Source organism: Caenorhabditis remanei, chromosome IV, assembly GCF_010183535.1.
Source record: "Caenorhabditis remanei strain PX506 chromosome IV, whole genome shotgun sequence".
Lineage (NCBI taxonomy): Eukaryota > Metazoa > Nematoda > Chromadorea > Rhabditida > Rhabditidae > Caenorhabditis > Caenorhabditis remanei.
In genome coordinates, this window is record NC_071331.1 from 9,124,659 (window position 1) to 9,145,474 (window position 20,816).

Below are 20,816 nucleotides of genomic sequence, written 5' to 3' on the forward strand. Positions count from 1 at the left end.
GAGCTAAACTAAGAAATCACCGTTTGACCCTCCATTCCCAGTCTTCTGGAAGGTCTCCACGATTCGCGATGTTGTTGGGATCAAGCATTTCCACTTGACATGTCGGACCGAGCCATCCTGGAGAGCAACTGCATTGACCACTGAAAAAGATGAATATTGCAAATGAGCAATGCTAATTTTGAAACCTTATATATTACAAAGTCTCAAAACCGAGAAATTTTTGTAAACATACGTTTTTGGATCACAAGATGCTCCGTTGAAACATTGACACTTATTCTGACATGCCTCTCCATATCTTCCAGCTCTACACTCCTCTTCACACAATGGTCCGTGTCTTCCAACCGGGCAGATACATTTTCCATCAGTGGGGTCGCATTTGAACTTTCCACAGTTGCAAGATTGACTACATGCCGGGCCAAACGTTCCTTCCGTACACTTTTGTTCACATTTATCTCCCTGGAATCCTGCTGGGCATAGACACCGCCCGTCTGCGCCATCGCAATGTGCACCGTTCTGGCAGGAGCATGATTGGGAGCAATACCATCCGTAGAAGCCATTTGGACACGAGAATTGACATCTACTACCGTATCTCCCTGGTGGGCAATCACAGCATCCCTGGACAGGATCACAACGGGCTTGTCCTTGACATTCACAATCCAGTGTGCAGTTGAGCCCATACTTTCCAGAAGGACAAGACTGCTCACAACTTGGTCCAGTGAATCCAAGATTACATTTGCATTCTCCATTGGTTGGGTTACAGTGTCCGTTCACACATTTACACTTTTCTTTGCATCCGGCACCGTATTTCCCGTCGGGACACACTTGGTTGCATGTCATTCCAGTGAATCCGGGTAGGCAGCGACATTGTCCGGTTAGACGGTCACAGGTACCCCCGTTCTCGCAATTGCAGATTTTTTCGCAGCTGGAAAATAAAAAAGTTTTATCATTGAGGAGGTCGAAAACGTGAACTTATTTAGACCTAGCTGAAACATAAAATAGTAAAAACTCACGTTGGTCCAAATCTATCCGATTGACACGCGATTTCACATTTTGTCCCAATATACCCAGGCGGGCAAACACAAGAACCACTTGATGAATCACAGACTCCTCCATTCTCACAGGAACATAATTGATTGCAATCCGGACCGAACCTTCCTTGAACACACCCACTCTTACAGTCTGGTCCCGAGTGTCCCGGTTTACAGAAACATTTTCCAGAGATTGCATCACAAAGTGAGTTATCACCACAGTCACACTTATGAGAACAACTTTCACCGTATGCTCCATCTGGGCACAGTTCTGTACACGAGTGTCCAGCGTATCCTTTGGGACATTGACATCTTCCGGATATGTGGTCGCATGACTTGCTGTTGGCACATCGGCAACTTTGGGAACAGTGCTTACCGTAGTATCCTTTCAGGCATGCTGGAAAAAATTTTAATATAGATTCATGTAGTAATCCAGTACTATTCTGATAATTGACAATTGTTTAATGTGCAGTTTTTGAAACAGAAATTTCCTGTTTTAACTCTACCAGAAATTTAATGATTTTCAGTCAGTGCGTTTCATCGAGCTAAGGAAACATAGGATAGAGTTACGAGTGGAAACAAATGCTATCTTATAGCAAATTTCACGCTGATTCCGAATCTGGGTTTTGTTTTTGTAGAGTCCATCTGAGTGAAGAGTTATTCACGTTTTTGTGAGCTCCAATACTAAATGGTGAATTTTCACGGATCTCAAAATTGTCTCTTTCAATGTTTTGAAAAAAAACCTTTTTGCATTTTCAGCTGTTTCTAAATCAGAAAAACTTATATTTGACACACGCCAGTCTTCTATTTGCACAATCATGAGTACGCTCTATACAAAATTGAAAAAATATAACTTCGCAAAATTTGCTATTAGATGCATTTGTCTCCACTCGTAACTCCATCCTATGTGTAGACCATTCCATAGTAAGGCCTCGATATCTTTTCACAAATTACTCCACTAACCTCGATTACACTTCTTGCCTCTCCATCCCGGTTGACATGAACAATATCCACTTATCGGATCACAAATTGCTCCATTTTCACATTCACAAGTTTCTTCACACTTCGATCCATAATGTCCACTGGAGCATGGTTTTTCACAGTGCTCTCCGCTCCATCCTGGTAGACATTCACAACGACCTGTCTTACGGTCACAACTTGCTCCGTTTTTACAGTTGCATCTCTGGGCACAGTTACGTCCGAATTGACCGAATGGACACACTGAAATAAAAATGGTGGTTACGATGAAGCATCTCTGTTCGAAAGTGGTTCAGTTTAAAAAAATTATTTGAAACAGCAAAACAACATGGAAAAAACTTTCTCGCATACTTGCCAACCGGGCCGAAACGGGCCGACACGGGCCGGCCCGTAACCGCTTCAATCGGAATATTATGAGCTGAAAAATATACCAAAATGTAGATCTCGACAAGTTCTATAGGCCACGGACATAGAACTCGTCGAGATCTACATTTTGGTATATTTTTCAGCTCAAATTATTCCGATTGAAGCCAGTTACGGGCCGGCCCGTGTCGGTCCGTTTCGGCCCGGTTGACAAGTATGCTTTCACGAAATTTTTTCAATACTTCCAGAAACCTGTTTTTGAGTAGAAAATTTGAAAAAAAAATCCTGGAACAAATTTCCACGAATCTCATAATCACTGGAGAAAAACTGTTTAGTGATAAATCTCAGTTGTTTGGTTCAAAAACTTACAAAACTCGCAAGACGGTCCTGTCCACCCATCGACGCACTCGCACTCTCCATTCTCCTTATTACATTCTCCTCCGTGCATACACAGACAATGCTTCATACAATTCGATCCCCATAACCCATTCGGACATTCACTTTCACAATTCTTCCCCATGAATCCAGATGGACAGTCACAGAATCCTGTGACTCGATCACAAGATGCTCCGTTTGTACATTGACAAGAATGACGGCATCCTTCACCGTGTCGACCCAATGGACAAGATGTTTGACAATCCGGGCCGGTCCAGCCAGCAGGGCATCTACATTCTCCGGTTACATGGTCACAACGAGCGACGAATGGGTTGTAGATGGAGGTGTCGTCTGAAAATTTGTAGTATTGACCAACCAGAACAGCAATTTTTTATCTAGTAATATTATCTGCCGAATTTCAAGTGGTCTTGAAACAGTGAACTCACTTGTCGTAGTACAATCACAAATCGCATTACACCCCTCTCCAAATCTTCCATCCGGACATGGCCGATCACATTTCTTGCCTCTCCATCCAGGTTTACATTCACACGATCCAGTTATCGAATCACAAAATCCTCCATTCTGACACGAGCAAATCCCTTTACAACCTGCACCGAATAACCCATTTTCACAAGTCTCTTCACATTTGTGTCCTTTCTTTCCGGGAGGGCAAATACATTCTCCATCCGATGGATCACAGTGCATTCCATCGGCACAGTCACATTTCCTTGAGCAATCCTTTCCAAACGTTCCCGGAGCACACGCTTTGTCGCATTTCTTTCCACTCCAGCCGGGGGAGCACTCACATGCACCGTCTTTGGGATCACAGATTGCTCCGTTTTGACACTTGCACAGTTGCATACAATCGACCCCGAAGCGACCGGTTGGACAAACTGAAATACAACACATCAATTAATTCAATATTGAAAATAAATTTATATAATTATTTTTAAAACTTGAAACAGAAAAAAATCAACATTTTCGCTGTTTCGATAAGTTGCAGTACGGTGCAGTAAGATGTACAATTCGGCGTTTGAAAACGGCCAACTTTGAGAGGGTGTTACGGTATCTCTGATTGTCCCACAAAGTAAATTATGTACAAGCCATACAGAACAAAGATAGAGCTTCATTTTTGTAGTTGACAACTTTTTGTACGGACACTTTCTAGCAAGTTAATTATCGACAAAGTAATTTCTCCCTCAAATCGTCCCATTTCAGTGCAAAATAGAGTGATTTTTGAGCTGTTTAAAATGACCTAACTCTCTAGGAAGTGATCTTACAAAAAAGTTGTCAACTACAAAAATGAAGCTCTACTTTTAATCTTTTTGCTTCATAAAAAAACTACTGTGTGCGACAATCAGAAGTACTGTGAATCCGTCTCAAAGCTGGACAATTTCAAATGAAAACGGTAAAAGTTCGTATCCTGTGTCCCAGTACTGTATATAACTATTTCAGAAACTTGAAACTGAGAAAATCAAAATTTTTCACTGTTTTGAAAACCTAACTTGTTTCGGAAGACTCTAACTTTTCAATTTCATCATGATAATCCTCACCTTCACTACAAGTCGCTCCATAGAATCCAGGTGTACAGTGACATGATCCATCTCTCTCGTCACATTTTGCTCCGTTGACACACGAACAAGTGTGTGCACAATTTGGTCCATATGTGTTCAGGGCGCAGGCTGAAATTCAAGTTTTATCGATTTCCACTTTCTTGTTGTTGCCAAAAACAAAATGAAATTCTACAAATATGAATATAAAACCACAAACATTGATCACAAAGTGGTCCGGTCTTTCCGGGAAGACAGGTGCACGTTCCAGTGACATGATGACAAACTTTCGAGTGATGTGGTGACTCGACGCCATCACAATTACACTTCTGCTCACAATCGTATCCAAAGTAACCGGCAGGACATGCTGAAATTGAGGGTGCGTGAACGATCTAGATATAGTGCTGGGAGTTGGTGTCTTATCTTTCGATAAGATCCTACTCCGGTGAGATCTACGGATTGCTGAAGATGTATATTCTAATACATACTTTTTTTAACATTTGAAAAATTATGAGATAGTGTTTCAAGTAAACCTTAACTCATATCCAGTTTTGGAAGAAACCGTTATTATCGTATTGAATTTTTTATGTGCTGGGAGTTGGTGTCTTACTGACGAGCTAAGATCCTACTCCGACAATTCCAAAGTTACAAAACTACAGTACTCCTCCCAAATAAATAGACTTACCCTGATCACAAAGATTTCCCTGATATCCAGCCGGACACTTTTTTGTACAGTCCCCAGTAACAGGATCACATCTAACACCAGATGGACATTCACACTTCCTCGCACATCCTGGACCAAATAGTCCTGGAGAGCACATTCGTTTGCAGTGATGTCCGTAGTATCCAGGTTTGCAACGACATTTTCCGGTCTGGAATTGAATTTTTTTCAGTTTCTTGGAAAAAGTTTAGTTTAGTTGGGTGGGAGGTACATCAGTTGGGCAGAAAGATTTTTTGGAATTCTGAAAAAAAAATCACTCACAATCTCATCACACCCTTCGGAATGTTCTCTTGCACATTTACACGGAAACCTGCAATTCTTTCCGAATGTGAAACTGGGACACGACTTCTCGCAGGTTTGACCGTAGAGGCCATCTGGACAAGTACAGTAACCGAATACTGGGTCACATCGACCATTTGGACAACTCATACGGCATTTCAGGTTGCATTGGGAACCGTAGTAGCCTGGAATTTTAAAATAGGTTTTCTAATTCTTGCAACGAGAAAGTTGAAACGCATCAGAAGTAATGTTTCAGAAACATAACAAAAATTGAGTTTCGAAATTTTTTCGATCACTAACGCATTGTAATTGACTTACCATCAGGACACGGACCATCCGAGCACCTCGCTGGGTCTTCACATCTACAAGATCCGGTAGTTGGATCACAAAGTTTACAGGAACATTTATGGGAACAGTCCGCTCCCCATAACCCATTTGGACAGATTTGTTCACATTTTTCTCCGGTATATCCAGATGGACAGTCACATTTTGATAATAGTCCAGATCCACGCATCGAGCATTTTCCTCCGTTTTGACAATCGGCACAGGATAGCTGGCAGGACGAGCCAAAGAATCCGTTGGGGCATTCTGAAATAGAAAGGGTCGTCTTATTAGAAATTGATTTGAGTGTTTTCTCAAAAAAACAGCTTGACACAGTAAACCATACTTGCAAGACGGACCAGTACGGGCCGGCGCGTAACTCGCTTCAAACTGAGTACTGTGAGCTGAAAAATATACCAAAATGTGAATCTCAGTGAGTTCTATCTGTCTGTATCTGCCTGTGACTTACTGCGGGTTTGATGGATATTAGTTAATGAGCCGCGGGGCGGGCTAGAATGCCATTTTTGCGTTTTTTGGCACTTTTTCCCTATCACGTGGCACATTACCAAATAGCCATTCGGCCGGTTACAACTGTAGATCTTGCCAAGATCTACATTTTGGTGTATTTTTCAGCTCATAAAACTTAGTTTTGAGCAAGTTGCGCACGGGCCCGTGTTGCAAGTATGCAGTAAACAACTGAAAAAAAATCTAGCTTCACAAAACACAATATCAACTGCCAATATCAATAAAATCAAAAGCTCAAACCTGTGACATGCCTCCTCCTTCCAAAAACCAATGGTTTCGTTTCGTATCTCTCATCAGCTGGATAGTTTTCAATGGACGCTATCACTTCATCAAGTGAGTCCACCATATCGAATTGTTTCGAATAGTCTTCAAGATCTAAAAATGAGAAAAAGCGAATACAGGAAGCGAAGCTACTATACAATAAGCTATTCTGTTTCAAAACAGATTTTTTGAACTCTGAGAAACATAAGTTTTATTCAAATACTCACCATTACTCAAAATATCCACATTTTCGGAAGCGGCTGAAAAAAATTCATATTCAACTGAAATCTGGAAAAAACTGTATCGTACCAACACAGGACTTCTCATCATGAGCCAATACGTAGCCAGCGAAACATTGACATTTTCGACTTCCCTTCCGGTTCTTGCACAATTGAGCACAGCCTCCATTATTAATAAGACACTCATTTATATCATGACAACTGTGTCCATCTTCAGATAATTCGAAGCCTGGTTCACATGAACACATGTATCCACCTTCTTGATTCTTACAGATTTGTTCGCAGCCACCGTTGTTAGAGGAGCATTCCGAGATGTCTGGAATAATGGGGATGGTAACTGTTTCAGAGAAGTGATATTGGGAACGCTGGCAGACCATTGTTATTATGACAGGTCTGGAGTCCCAACAAATATTTTCGTACATAAATTTTTTTGCACAGCCTTTCTATCTCTTCCAGAAATGTTGTAAGTATTTTTCAGATCTTCAATCCACATCAAGTAAAAATAGTTCATTTTTATCCATGGACTTACCTTCACAACTCCTTCCATCCATCAATAATTTGAATCCAGGTTTACATTGACACTCATAGGATCCCGCCATATTCACACAAATTTGATCACAGTCCCCATTGTTATGGTTGCATTCGTTGTGGTCTGTGAAAACGAAGTTTATTTACGGAAAGAGGATTAAAAACCTATAAAACTCGGTGGCACTAATTATCTAATAAAAATATGTACATAGTGGTGGTGATAAGAAAAGTGGTGATAACAGATCACTGGAACTAATGTTGTGCATAATTAAATACAGTTTCTAATCAAAAAACTGAAACTGAAAACGGAAGAACCTATAAAAACTGAAATTCAAGTCCTAAACCCCTACACGGGTCCTTTCTCATACCCTGACAAAACTTCGAGTCAATCAACTCGTATCCATCATCGCAGAAACACTGAACGTGACCCGAATCGAGATGCATGCACAATTTGTGACATGTCAAATCAGTGGGTGTCACACATGTAACTGTCTCATAGGCATCCCAGAGTCGGGCGACTCGCGGGATGATTGGTTTCGGAACGTTGTCTTAAATAGGAACACTAGAAGTGAATTACTGGTTGTGATATTTTGTTTCAGAATAAGATATGTTAAAGAAACAGAAAAAAATTTGTTGAAAACTCACCATGACACAACTTCTGATCCGCTGCCAGTATGTAACCTTGTCTACATTTACAGATGTGTCCTCCATCCGGTTGATCATAACAGTCATGCTGACACCCTCCATTTCCAACTTGACATCCCCCTAACATCTCTTCACAAGTTCTTCCATCTCTGCCCAGCTGGTATCCTTCTCTACATTTACACCTGTAGGTTCCTTTGATATTTTCACAGAAATGCTCGCAGCCATTGTTTTTAGAGCATTCGTCGATATCTAGAAACTTGTACATAGTATAAGATAGGGATATTGACGCTTGGCACATTCAAAAATACGGTTTCCAAAAAGTTACATGAGTTACCGTTCAATAAAATATACAGTTCAGCTTATAACGGTTGAAATTGTCCAACTTTGAGAGTGTGTCATGGTAATACTGATTTTTTTTCATCAAATAGATTTTTAATGAATTATACAGATAAAAACAAAAGCTTCATTTTTGTAGTTGACAAATTTTTTGTACAAGCCCTCTCTAGATAGTTACGGCTATTTTAAGACGAGAGATCAAAAATCGCAATATTTTGCACTGAAATTTGTCAATTTGAGAGAGAATTACTTTGTCGATATGTAACTTGCTAGGGAGTGCTCGTACAAAAAAGTTGTCAATTACAGGAATAAGGCTCGACTATTAAACTGCGGGGTTCATTAAATACCTAATGGGTGTGACAATCATAATTACCATAACAAATTCTCAAAGTTAGACAATTTCAACTCAAAACGGCCTAAACTTGTATACTTTTTGCAAGGTACTGTATTCAATGACAGGATTATCGTGCTTAGCTTATACAAGTATGCGGTTTCAGAAAAATTGTATTATTTTTGTACCATTATATACAATATTGATTCGCTTATAGTATTCGTTCTACTCACCAACACACGACCTCCTATCATACGACAGATGGAATCCTGGATAACATTGACACTGCGCCCTGCCATGATTATTTGTACAATGATGCTGGCACCCTCCATTATTATCCAGACATGGATCGATCGCCTGGCATGATCTCTTATTTTCAGATAACTTGAATCCCGAACGACATCTACATCTGTAGAATTCTCCATGGGAATCATCCTCACACTCGTGGTCACATCCTCCGTTGTCGACAGAGCAGGATGTTACTTCTGGAATGTTATGTTTCAAACTGTTATTTTATGTGTGTGAAAAAATTTCCGATACTGAATCAAATAAAGAAAAAAACTCACTTCCACAAGTCCTTCCATCCGAGTGAAGATACAAATCCGATGGACAATCACATCTGAATCCTCCAGGAGTATTCACACATCTATCAGAACAACCTCCGTTGGCAGTTGCACATTCATCGATATCAGAACATGTGTTTCCATCTCCAGCTAACTCGAATCCAGGCCAACATCTACAGTAGAATGTTCCGATGGTATTCACACATTCATGTTCACATCCACCATTGTTTGCCATGCATTCGTTCACGTCTGGAAGTTAAAAATTGATGTTTCTGAAAATTCATAAAATTTGGTTCAGTCTGTGTGTATGATACATAGTAGTTTACGACGATAAGAATAGTATTGTTTCGCTATGCTTGTAGGGTTATTACACCAAATGGAAACCAAAAAAATTGACCCGAAAAAATAGTTTTTTCGTCGCCCGAAAAGATAACCGAAGAACGAAACTTTTTTTCGTCGGTCCTCAAAAATCAGAACCGTCAGAGCAAAAATTTGAACTTTTTTTGACATTTTTGCCTGTTTTTTGGTTTAAAATTTCTCCTTTTTTTCAAAACGAAAAAAACCGAAAATTCTTTTTTTTTTTCAAGTGCCGAAAAAAAAGGAAATTTACCAAGGACGGTATTTCTTAACCGGGTGGTTCTTTTCCGGGTGTACCAATATATTTTCTGTTTTGACTGCAATGTAAAACATTTCAGTTAAGTAATAAAGGCGATTCCTCGTAGAATTTTCAAGTTCGTCTTTCTTTAATTTTTCAACCTCCGTTTCTCAAGACGGTCTATTAGAAACTGCCCGTCTATTTTTCAGCGAGGAATTCCTGGCAAATCCGAAAAATGAGAATTAGAAATTTGGACCAAAATTTTGCTGAAAATGCTGTTCTTCGTGATTATTTTTCGAAAGAGACACCCAAAAAAACTGCTTTTTTGCACCGAAAAGTATTATTACGGGGAGATTTTTTGCAAAATAAATGTACTCATTCCAGTTACTGCCGCCTAATTATACACTGCGGGTCAATTAGAAAAAATACATGTTGAAATACCGTAAATACCGTATTATAACTGCATGCCGTTATATTTTTCAACTGTCTTCCAGATCAGTTTTGCGGTTTTTAAGACTCCTAAAAGTTCACTAAAAAGCTTTTCTAGATGATCATAAGTTGATTTTATTACGTTGATTTTATCAAAAATCAAGAAAAATTTCTATGTTATTTTATTTCTAGGTTATGTTTTTCCATGTTTTTCTCATATCCCACAACCCCTTATTCCTTACCATATTGACATTTCGCTCCGGTAAATCCTGTCGGACACTCGCATACTTGTTCATTGTCGTTGTGTTCCGATGGTACACATGTCCCTCCATTATGACATAGATCCGATGAACAATTTGCTGAAATTCAAAAGGTAAATACTCAAGGAGATCGGATTTCATTTCGAGCTTCCCACACCTTACTTACTAGTTCAAACTCTAGTGAGCAAACAAGTGGTCCCTTTTTCTCAAAAAAGGAGCACTTCCCTCTTTTCTCCCAACCCCATCAATTTTCTGAATTTGAGCAAAAGGTCACCCAAATTTTCGCGAAATTTGCATAATACCATCAATTTTCGAGGAGGAAGAGGAAGGTGGGAGGAGATGAACGCATGTCCATTTTTATGACATTTTGTGGAGAAATGTAAGATGGATTGACAATCGATTTGTACACGTCAGAATCTTTAGGACAGTTATGTAAACCACTCGAATGGAAGTAAAAACGGTTTGAATACTGAACATGTTACTTTGCTTTTGAAACAGTAAACTTTTGAAAAATTTTACTGTTGTCACAAACTCTTATTATTATAACCGGCATTTTCATGTAATTGTTCCTTCGAATCATTGACTCTAATATATCCCTGAAAACATGAAATCAGTAATAAAAAAAAAACACATTTTTAAATGTGAGAAACGAAAAAGAGAAGAAATCGTATCGTTGTTTCGCTATGATAAAAATTAATGAAGTCAAACGGAATTCGATTGTAGAATGACTGAAAAAAAGATGAGAACTTGAAAAATAACTATTGCTCGAAAGTCTTGTAATTTCTGAAAAAAATGTACACGTTTTTTTCACAAATTTTTTCGACATTTTTTGAAATTTTCATTAAAAATAGTCAAAATTCTCTCGTACCGTGCATTACAGTTTCAATCATATTTTTGACGGTCTCACCTTTTTTTGAGTATTGAGTAGTTTAATTGTATTTGTGTATCAGCTATTCTAGAAGTTCAAATTTGAAATTTGAATCGAGCTGGGAACCAACTGGACTAACTCTGAAATAGATAACCACATGTTGAAACGGAGATATCTTCTTATACCGAAAATTACAGAAGCACCGTTTGGAATTACAGAATAATCACTCGTGGTAGTTTGTGTTTACAGGGATTTTTTTCGGCTTTTAGTATCACCGATGAGTCATATCCATAACAGTTATTTTAACATCTATGCTTAAAAAAAATAATTTGAAACGGGCAAAGAACTTAAAGGGGGACTGCGCTATTCGAATTGAATAATTTTTTGCATGAATCGACGCAGAATTTAGGCTGGACAATAAAATTCTCTTGAAGGTAAGTCAGGAAATTCGATCCAAGTGAGTTATGAGCTGTCAAAGTTGTCAAATCGCTCCTTTATGGTACACTTTTTCGCTGAATTTTTCATTGAAATTTCCCATGGTGCACGTGAAAGTATAATAAATTTCTAATAAAAACGTCATTCTTTTTTATAAATATAGTTTTATTGGCGGAACTGAAAAATCTAAATATTTCTACTCGATATTTGACCTGAATGTCACCTTCTGAGAAACGGTTACCAGTTTGATTCACTGTGAGACTCCAGAGATTGTGCAGAAGAGAGCATAAAAACTCGATGCTCTCAGTTTTTCGGTTTGCTTTTTTTTCCTAACTTTTTTTTCGATTGTGACCCACTGATTTGTATACAAAAGAATATGGTCGATGAATTGAAGAACTGAAAACACGTGTTAGGAAAAAAAGCAAACCGAAAAACTGAGAGCATCGAGTTTTTATGCTCTCTTCTGCACAATCTCTGGAGTCTCACAGTGAATCAAACTGGTAACAGTTTCTCAGAAGGTGACATTCAGGTCAAATATCGAGTAAACTTATTTACATTTCTCAGTTTCGCCAATAAAACAATTTTTATAAAAAAGAATGAAGTTTTTATTAGAAATTTATTATACTTTCACGTGCACCATGGGAAAATTCAATGAAAAATTCAGCGAAAAAGTGTACCATAAAGGAGCGATTTGACAACTTTGACAGCTCATAACTCACTTGAATCAAATTTCCGGACCTACCTTCAAGAGAATTTTTTTGTCCAGCCTAAATTCTGCGTCGATTCATGCAAAAAAAAATTATTCAATTCGAATAGCGCAGTCCCCCTTTAAGAGGGACTAACTTTGAAATTGAAGGTATTATTTTTAAAATTCATTATTACAGAGAAAATGTTATAATGAAAAAATATTCTGTTTGAAACTTCAGAATTACTACTAGGGGCAATTGGTTTCAAAAGAAGTTGCGATTTCTATTAACAAACATTGCTGTCTCCAAAGTTTTCTGTTTCATACAACCGTTGAGTACTTGCTGTTTTTGAAATTTTTGTTGAAATCCGTTTAACGCCTTTCTCACAATAATTCAAAACGGTTCTCCCCTACCATTCAAATGTCGATTTCTCTTCATTTTCCCGGATCTTTCGCCCCTCTACCCTCATGTTTTTTGTGACAAGTGTCCCTCTCCTCCCTTCCATTGAACCGATTTGTCCTTTCCCCGTTCAACCCACCCATCTGTCGTCATGTAGCTACCTCCTTTATTCAATAGACAAAAGAGTTACCGGGAACGAGAAACGGCATATGGACGATGCACCAGCGTCACAATAATTGGCGTTCTGTCCCGGTGTTCAATTGTTCATTGTCACACAGAGAGAGATCAAAAATGGGAAAGGAAGAATGTGCGAAATTAATAATTCATCAGTCAACATGTTGTATGAAGATGAGCTCATTAGTTTGGGAATGGGAACTGGTGGCTAGTATGTGGATATGAATACCGGAATGGTGAAATGGAAAAGTGAACAATAATTTTGTGATTAGAGACAGTAAATCTTTACGAGATTCAGAGCAAGGGAAAATACGAAAATAAAATCAAATCCCACTTTTGAAACAGTAAGTAAATTTTCAAAGACTCCCCCACTCATTTATCTAACCATCTTCTCTCCATGATGACTTTCTCCCCCCTTTCCCCCGTTTTCCTCATTCCCCGCCACTTCAAAAGGGTAATAAAACAAATGAACAACTGTCATCCCCTCTCTCTCTCTCAATCTATCCAACAGATTAAACCCTATTTAACCCTATTAACATAATCATGCTCTCTCTCTCTCTCATCTGATTCCCCCAGATGTCACCTCGTTGACAACCAGCTTCTCCTGGTCGATGCACCCATCCGGGACAGCATTCTGCAATGGTATGACGTCGGGTGCGGTTGACTTTTTTGTAGGTGTGAAAGTAGATTGTCCTGGAATATAGAAGGATGGGAGGTTGCGTAATAATTATAGGTGTCTGGAGGTCATGGACACAATCGCTCATTGAGTCGACACGAGATAAAGAAATGGTGTGAAGGGGGAAGGCTAATCTTGTTAGGTGAGATTGGAGGCTATCGCGCGCGCATGTGTCGGCGGATCGTGAGTGATGGGATTATGTCATCTTTAGATTACTGTTCTCCTACTTTTATATTTTTAAGGTAGTTTTGGAGCAGCAGTTCCAAAAAGTTTTCACATTGTTGTACTTCAAATAGTTATTTTTAAACAAAATAGCGAAGGGCATAGAATTTTTGAAATAGAAAATTTATCAGAACGATGCAAATTTAAAAATACTATTTCACGCATCTGCAGTATCACCAAAAACCATAGTTTTTTTCAGTTGAGAATTTTAAGGGTGTGTAATGGAGTTACCTTACATAATTTTAATTTTTAGGTTTTTTTTCAAATGGGCACTCTCAAAATAGCCGAAAAAAGCTTTATGAAAAGAAACTGCTGATTCCAAAATACCTCAAAAATATGAAAGGAGAAAAACAGTAAATTGATTCTTTTTTAAATTTGAACTCTTAAGAGAAATGTGGGTTGTTGATGTAGTCGTTTTCCTTTTCAGGACAAAATGATATTTTCAAGGTAATTTAGCATGAAACTTAAGAGGAAACTTCCAAAAAGCAAGGTTGTCAACTATAAAAATACAGCTCGAGAATTCCAGGAAAATTTTTAACCCCATAACATATTTTCTCATTTTTCACTTGAAACTATTTTCACAGAGACTATTTCTGTTTCTGTCAAAACTAATCTAACCTTGGAAATATTCCAAACAATAACAACAGGTTTTTTGAGTTTATTTAATAAAATCGAAGCCAAAAAAAACCACAACAAGCGAATGTATTCCTAAAAATGGAAGAATCGATACTATCGATACTTCAATGAATTCTTCTACTAAACTCCAAGTTGAAACATTAAATTTATTCTAGTGTCAACCTGACTTTGCCTTCAACAATCCTAAAATAATTTTTTATGGTATAAAAGTTTTGTAAACAGGATTGTTGTACGACACAAACCACGAAAGAAACCCCGTTTTTTAATCGGTAAAATTTTTCTGCTGTTTCACAAATTTCATGTTATCCAAGGAAAACAACACGGTTACTCATTCAACTCTTCGCTACCGAAATACATCTGAGTTTTTTTTCCCATGTTTGTCAGATAATCTACAAAAAACTCACTTGGGTTGTCTCACCGCACAGCTCTGGAACTTCCCGTTGCATCCCGGTTTTCGACTTCTCACATATTTTGTGTATGCTTGGACACATGGCTCTTTCAGCGTCACGATCTCCACTTCCTCGTGTGGACACACATTTCTTCTGAAAATTCAAAAGTTGTTTTCAAGTTTAACCCCCGCGTAGACACCACGTAATACTTTGTGTTTGCACCGTAACTAACAATAGACAACAAAATAAAACCAATATTATGCATATATATCTATTCCCCCTATTATATTTGTTTGTTTTTCCATAAGTACTGTGCATTTGACCACTACTATCTAGCACATTGTTGAAAAGAGAGGAGGAGGAGGCTAGAGGTTATGGCGTAGTTGCTACATTATATCATTTGTTTGTTTATTGTTAGCGAAATCAAATATGATGAATATCGTGATTGGTGATGAGGAAGCATGGTCCAGAAATGGAATAATTGGAACAGAAGAAAAACTGTTTCAATAACGCGATTTCCCATGGATTTTTCCAAAACGTGAATAGAAACAATGGCTCGGGTTGAAAAGTCAAAAAGTTGTTTCAGTTTTTATCATTTTCATCGTAAGAAAAGTTCTGTTTTCTTTGACTTTCATTAAAAATGAAAACAAATCTTCTCACTAATGACATGACATGAATTTAAATGCAAAACATTGCTCACAAATTGACGCTTTCCTATGTTGGGCACCTTGATAAGCCTTTGTGATTTAAAAACATGAGAAAGCTGAAAAACTGTTTCAAGAGTTTCAGATGATTATCATTTGCTACACAAATTAGTTAAATTCAGTTCAATATCGAGTATTGGTGTTAAAAAAACCGATCATCAGTTTTCGTTATCGAATTTATAAATTCCATAGTGTTATCATTATAAAACTATTTTGAAATTTTCAAATTACCAACATGAAACTTGAATTCGAAACATGGCAATTCCAACAAAAGAATCTTGCAGGTAGAAACTTTACAGACCCTTTGAAACATGTTTTTTTTTCAATATTGGCTTCAATAGCCCACATTTTTGTTGATAAATTCTGTGTCTTTTATGAAAAAAATGCACTGTTTCTCGCATGAGATTTAGTATGATCTGTTCCATTTAATTCAATTCCGTCTGTTGAGTACCTCTCAAAACAGAAAAAATTCCGCAAGAACAAAAACCAAAACGTTTTTTTTTCACTTCTCTTCCCTTGCCAATGAATTATTCCCCATCCATTCTATTGTTCTCTCTCTCCAATTTTCCACATCATCATCCCATCTTTCAAGTTAACAGCCCCCTTCCTCTCTCCGTGTCAAAAGTGTCCCAGATGAGAGAAAAAAGAGAACAGAAGGAGCACTTCTTTCACAGGAAATCATTAAATACCTCTCTCTTCCTCTCACCCTCATTATGTGCTTGTCAAAAAAGGAGAGAGTTTTCTGACATGTAGTACGTCAAATAGATCATAAACTCCTCCATCTTCGCTTCCGTTTTGTTTCGAGAAAAACTATCATAAGCCTCCACCCTTCCCTGTTTTCCAAAAGAAAATCCCAAAAAGTATTCTATTTTGGAATGTGAGACCATAAATCAGTCTCCCCCTAACATATGGGTAGGTCAATCAAAAGTTGTCATTTCATTACCACTCCAATAGGACAAACACATTGCATCAGAGAGAAATCTAAGAAGAGCTCATGATCCCACGGAGCACCTGCTTCTTGTCTTGGAGGGCGACAAAAGCAATGGGTAATCAAGATGCGCGCATCGTATTACATTATGCCTTTTAACACAAACATGTCAAAATAAGGGGAAGGAGGGGACAAACAGCAGGAACCGTATGTTGTGTTGGTGTCAAGAAAGAAGACACTCGGCTGGTAATAATTGGGAATTTTGAGATGACTCACGGAATAAGAATTCACAGAAATGGAAACAAAATAACGACCGAGGGAAACAGAAAAAAACATGGACGGTATTCAACGGAACTCCGATTAGACACACTATTTTCTTGTCTTACTTAACAAAAATTTGAAATAGTTTTTTCGTTTGCAAAACAGAAAATAGCTCAAAACCACCACTGTTTTGGTGTTTTTTGGATTCACTACAGTTTCAATATCGCTTTGTAAGGTTCCACAACTATTTAGTAAATAGTATTTACGATTTTTAATGTTATGTTCCTCATTGAAGCTCTACATTTTGGTTAGAACAAAAAGTGGTGAATATAACACGAGTGTATCAACTTCCCTTGCATTATTTCGCTTTTCTAGAAGATTTGTGAAACAGAAAACGTTTGAGAATTTATTTCCTATTTCTTCAAAACATGTTTTTGGCACCAGCAAATCAGAAAATGAAAATCTATTCATGCGCAATTTGAAACTGTAGACACGTATTTTTAAAACTAATTTTCAAGCAGTTGTTCTGTTTCACCATGTCAAGAAAAGTGTAATAAAATTGTATCGAGTGATCGGCTCCACATTAAGGCTTCCATTCGGTCCAGTCCGGTTCGGTCCGACCGACCGCCGACCCGACCCGACCGAGACGACCGAGGTCCGCATTTTTGCGTGAAGTTGTTTGCGTATTTATCGGCGGAAGTTTAAATTTAGTTTATTTTTTTCATAAATTTCAAAATTTTTCAAAATTCAAATTGTGAAAAGTGCGCAAAGTGCGGCCATTAAAAATTGCACTATGACCGAAAATTGGTATTAAAAATTGTTGAAAGTATTAATTTTGTTCAAATTATTCCTAATTTATTTCATTCTTTTGTCATCCTTGCCGGAAAAATATCAGTTTTCAGCCGGATTTCTTTTCAAAATTTGTCGGCAATTATGGCGCATGCAGACAGAAAAAATTGCGAAGGTCGGCGTTCGGTCGGTCGGGGGTAGGTCAGATCGGTCAAAAATTGGACCGAATGGAAGCCTTACTCCACATGTAAAACTGAGCAGTTTTGTTTTGGGATAGAATAGCTTTGTCAATAGCGTTGACAACCTACATAAATTACCATTATAGGCTGTAGTGGTTATTTTCATTTTCATAAACAAAGGATCAATTCAAAATAGTTAGTATACGTTATTACCCAGATATTGAAACCGCAAAATTCACTCTTTCTAAACGTCCATATGAAATTCGGAGTATCAAAATTCATGATTTATCCTTTCCATGTCATCATGTTCTTAATATTTTTCAGAACCAGTACTGAAATGTCTACATCTCAATAACTAGCTTACCTCAAGGTCCCCCACTCATCCCCATCCCTCCTCCTCCCCATTCCAATTCCTATACCACCCATGTGTATATATCTTTTCATTGTTATTACTCCCTCCCCTATCCTCCTACAAACCGTCACCTTTCCATCCTCTATACAAACGCTAAACCCATCAAATCGTGTTTCTCGAGACAGAGAGAGAGAACCAAATACTTTCTCCCCCGACGTCTTCTTCATATTGTGCATGCAAATTCAAATGTGTTTTTTTCTTCGCCTCTTGCGCGGCTGTTTTGTCCTCCGTCTCAATGGTTTCACAGATTGTATGAAATTCATTTCATTTCGAAGGTACTTTTTCATTCAGGGTGTGGTTGGGATATACATATTTTCATAAGCATAGGTGCATACTTTCACTTCAGAAATACTCAAAGGTTTCCAACTCAGCGGGGTGTCTCGGACTCATTCAAAAGAATACGTCGAAATCGCAGTTTGATGTCTCTTTCTCTCTCCCTTCCATGGGTTATGAATAATCAGAGAAGAAGAAGCGAAAGAAGGGGTCGGAAGACAAGACACTCTTTTGGGATTAAAGGAACATTGACTTGGAATGGGGTCAAAAAGAAATTTATATAGCTCTTCTTCTCATTGCTATACACTTTTGGGAAACTTTTTAGGAAAAAGATCCAATTGTGTATAGTGGCTGGGGTACCCAAGGCGCATTTTTAACAAAAAAGAAATTTGAAAGTTACAACTTTTTATTCTAGAAACTGTCGAAAAATTGGAAATCTGTTTCAATGATCTCATAATTTTTGGATTTTGCAACATGCTCCGTTTTTTGCGTGGAAAACTGAATTCCCCACTTGAATGAGCATCCTCAATGACCCAAAAAATTGGTTCAAAATTGAAGAAAAAACCACTTTCTCCTCTAAAGGGTGTCATTCCTCTTTTTAAAAACCAAAACCAATCAAATCTCGCTAGAAAGTAGGGCGCCAATTGAACAGAAACAATGGAAAAAAGTACTTACTGTCCGAGTCGAAGTTCCTGTAATTGAACGTCGACTAGTTCCCCACCGGATGATTTGTGGACCAGTATGAGGGATAAGAAGAGGGAAAGGAGTAGAGAGATCTTCATTTTTCAGGTTGATTAGGAAGTGGGGGCCATTGGAGACACGAAATGAGGTGAGAGGGAGTTTCGGTGGATCTGAAATAGAAAATTAATGAAATCAGATTTAAAAAAAATCGAATGTAGCAATGGTTTTTGAAACAGAGCCAGAGTTCATGTGAAAGGTGAAACAGTGATGGAGTGAAAATTCGATTTTGCAAAACTAGAACACACTGGAAGCAAAAATAAAAGAATGAAACAGATTTCAGAGAGGTTCCCAAAATTTTAAAAAGCTTGTGAAACATGTAATTTTTGAGCTCTACCCTACCTAGTTTTGAAAACATTGAAAAACATAATTTTTTCAAAAAGGGATCTGCTGTTTTGAGGTTAGGTTAAGTAATCTCTCAAAATCACATGAAATTGCTATATGCTACCTTTACAAGTTAGGAACAATTAATTCAGTTTTGGGTTAGGGAGTGCTTTCTAGGTGGGAAATCTTTTTGAAACTTTCAAAGTACGGAATCAATATTGATCAATGATTATCAATCTGGCTCGTGCTGTCAAAAAAACAAGTACTAGAAACAGTGGAAATTGAGAACACTTTTTTTCAGCCTTCACGAATTGATGTTATTACTAAGCGATACTGAAAACTACAAAAATAAATACTTAAGATAGAATTTTTATACTTTTTGAATCGACTGCGTAATTCTATTATGATTCCTCATTGGGGATTAACAAGTTAATTTGAAGTATTCAAAACAAATTTTTGCTGTTTCAACGTAATGATGATATTAAAATTTTTTAAATACCTTTACTGAAAGGTTAAAAAAATAATATCTACACACTCTGAGCCCAAAAGCTTCAAAAAATTCTTGCAAAACGGAAAACCCGGAGGAGGTAAAACGTGTCTCCCAACAAAGCGGGGCATGTTTGTGACTCTCAAGTGGGCGTGGCTTGATCCGTCAGGGAGAAAAGACGGAGTGGGCAAGAAGGCAACGAAGAGGAGGCCAAGGGAGAGAGAGAATAGAAAAAGGGGACGTGCGCTTGAGTGACCAAACCATAAAGATGCGTATTTGTTGTGTTTGGAGGAGAGGAGGTGGTTGGTATGAGCTATGATTGACTTGGCACTGATTGTGTTTTTATACAACTCTTTTTTGTTCTTTCCTCACCCTTTTTTGTATCGGTTCTCAGTGAGTCATACTGTCACACCTTGCCAAGAGAACAATGGACACCAACCTATGCTGTGAGGTATTTGAAACAAATGTCGGCTTTTTTTGGACGGGAGAGGGAAGGGAGAGTATGGAATAGGTGGAAGGAAAGGAGTACTGTTTCAGGTAGATGATATGAGAAGTAGTAGTTATTTGATCAGTACTAGCTTTACCTCAGTACTAGTTCTTGGCTGAAATAAATGTTTTCCAGAACTTTTGAAATCTTCCCATCATCAAAATGCTTGGTTCATTGCTTCAAATATTAGCACGGCACGCTTACTACAACCGCGCTCTACCGAAATTTAAGAAAATTGTGTGCGAAATTGAGAAACTCAGAAAAAAAAGGCATTTTGGTGGAGCGCAGATGTAAGAATTGTGCCAATCAAGAAAACGGTTTTTCTCAGATTCATGAAGTTTTATACCAGTTACTTTTAACTGGAAACAAAACTTTTAAATGAATCTGAAGTCTGTATGAAACATGAAAATGTTCCTCTTGAG

At 37.9% G+C, this 20,816-nt stretch overlaps 1 protein-coding gene across 1 annotated transcript; it reads right to left on the reverse strand.

Moving 5' to 3' along the window:
* Positions 1-16: 16 nt before the first annotated feature.
* Positions 17-19,140, reverse strand: GCK72_013028 (uncharacterized protein; the record flags this gene model as incomplete). Its single annotated transcript, XM_053729587.1, has 23 exons — positions 17-140; positions 233-922; positions 1,011-1,425; positions 1,992-2,249; positions 2,739-3,095; positions 3,191-3,637; positions 4,298-4,426; positions 4,515-4,661; positions 4,980-5,166; positions 5,277-5,479; positions 5,613-5,882; positions 6,381-6,515; positions 6,629-6,661; positions 6,711-6,956; positions 7,170-7,292; positions 7,537-7,716; positions 7,814-8,062; positions 8,714-8,965; positions 9,047-9,292; positions 10,310-10,426; positions 13,473-13,582; positions 14,828-14,965; positions 19,034-19,140. 23 exons carry the CDS (start codon positions 19,138-19,140, stop codon positions 17-19), a joined length of 5,163 nt encoding a protein of 1,720 aa, XP_053584359.1.
* Positions 19,141-20,816: the final 1,676 nt, after the last annotated feature.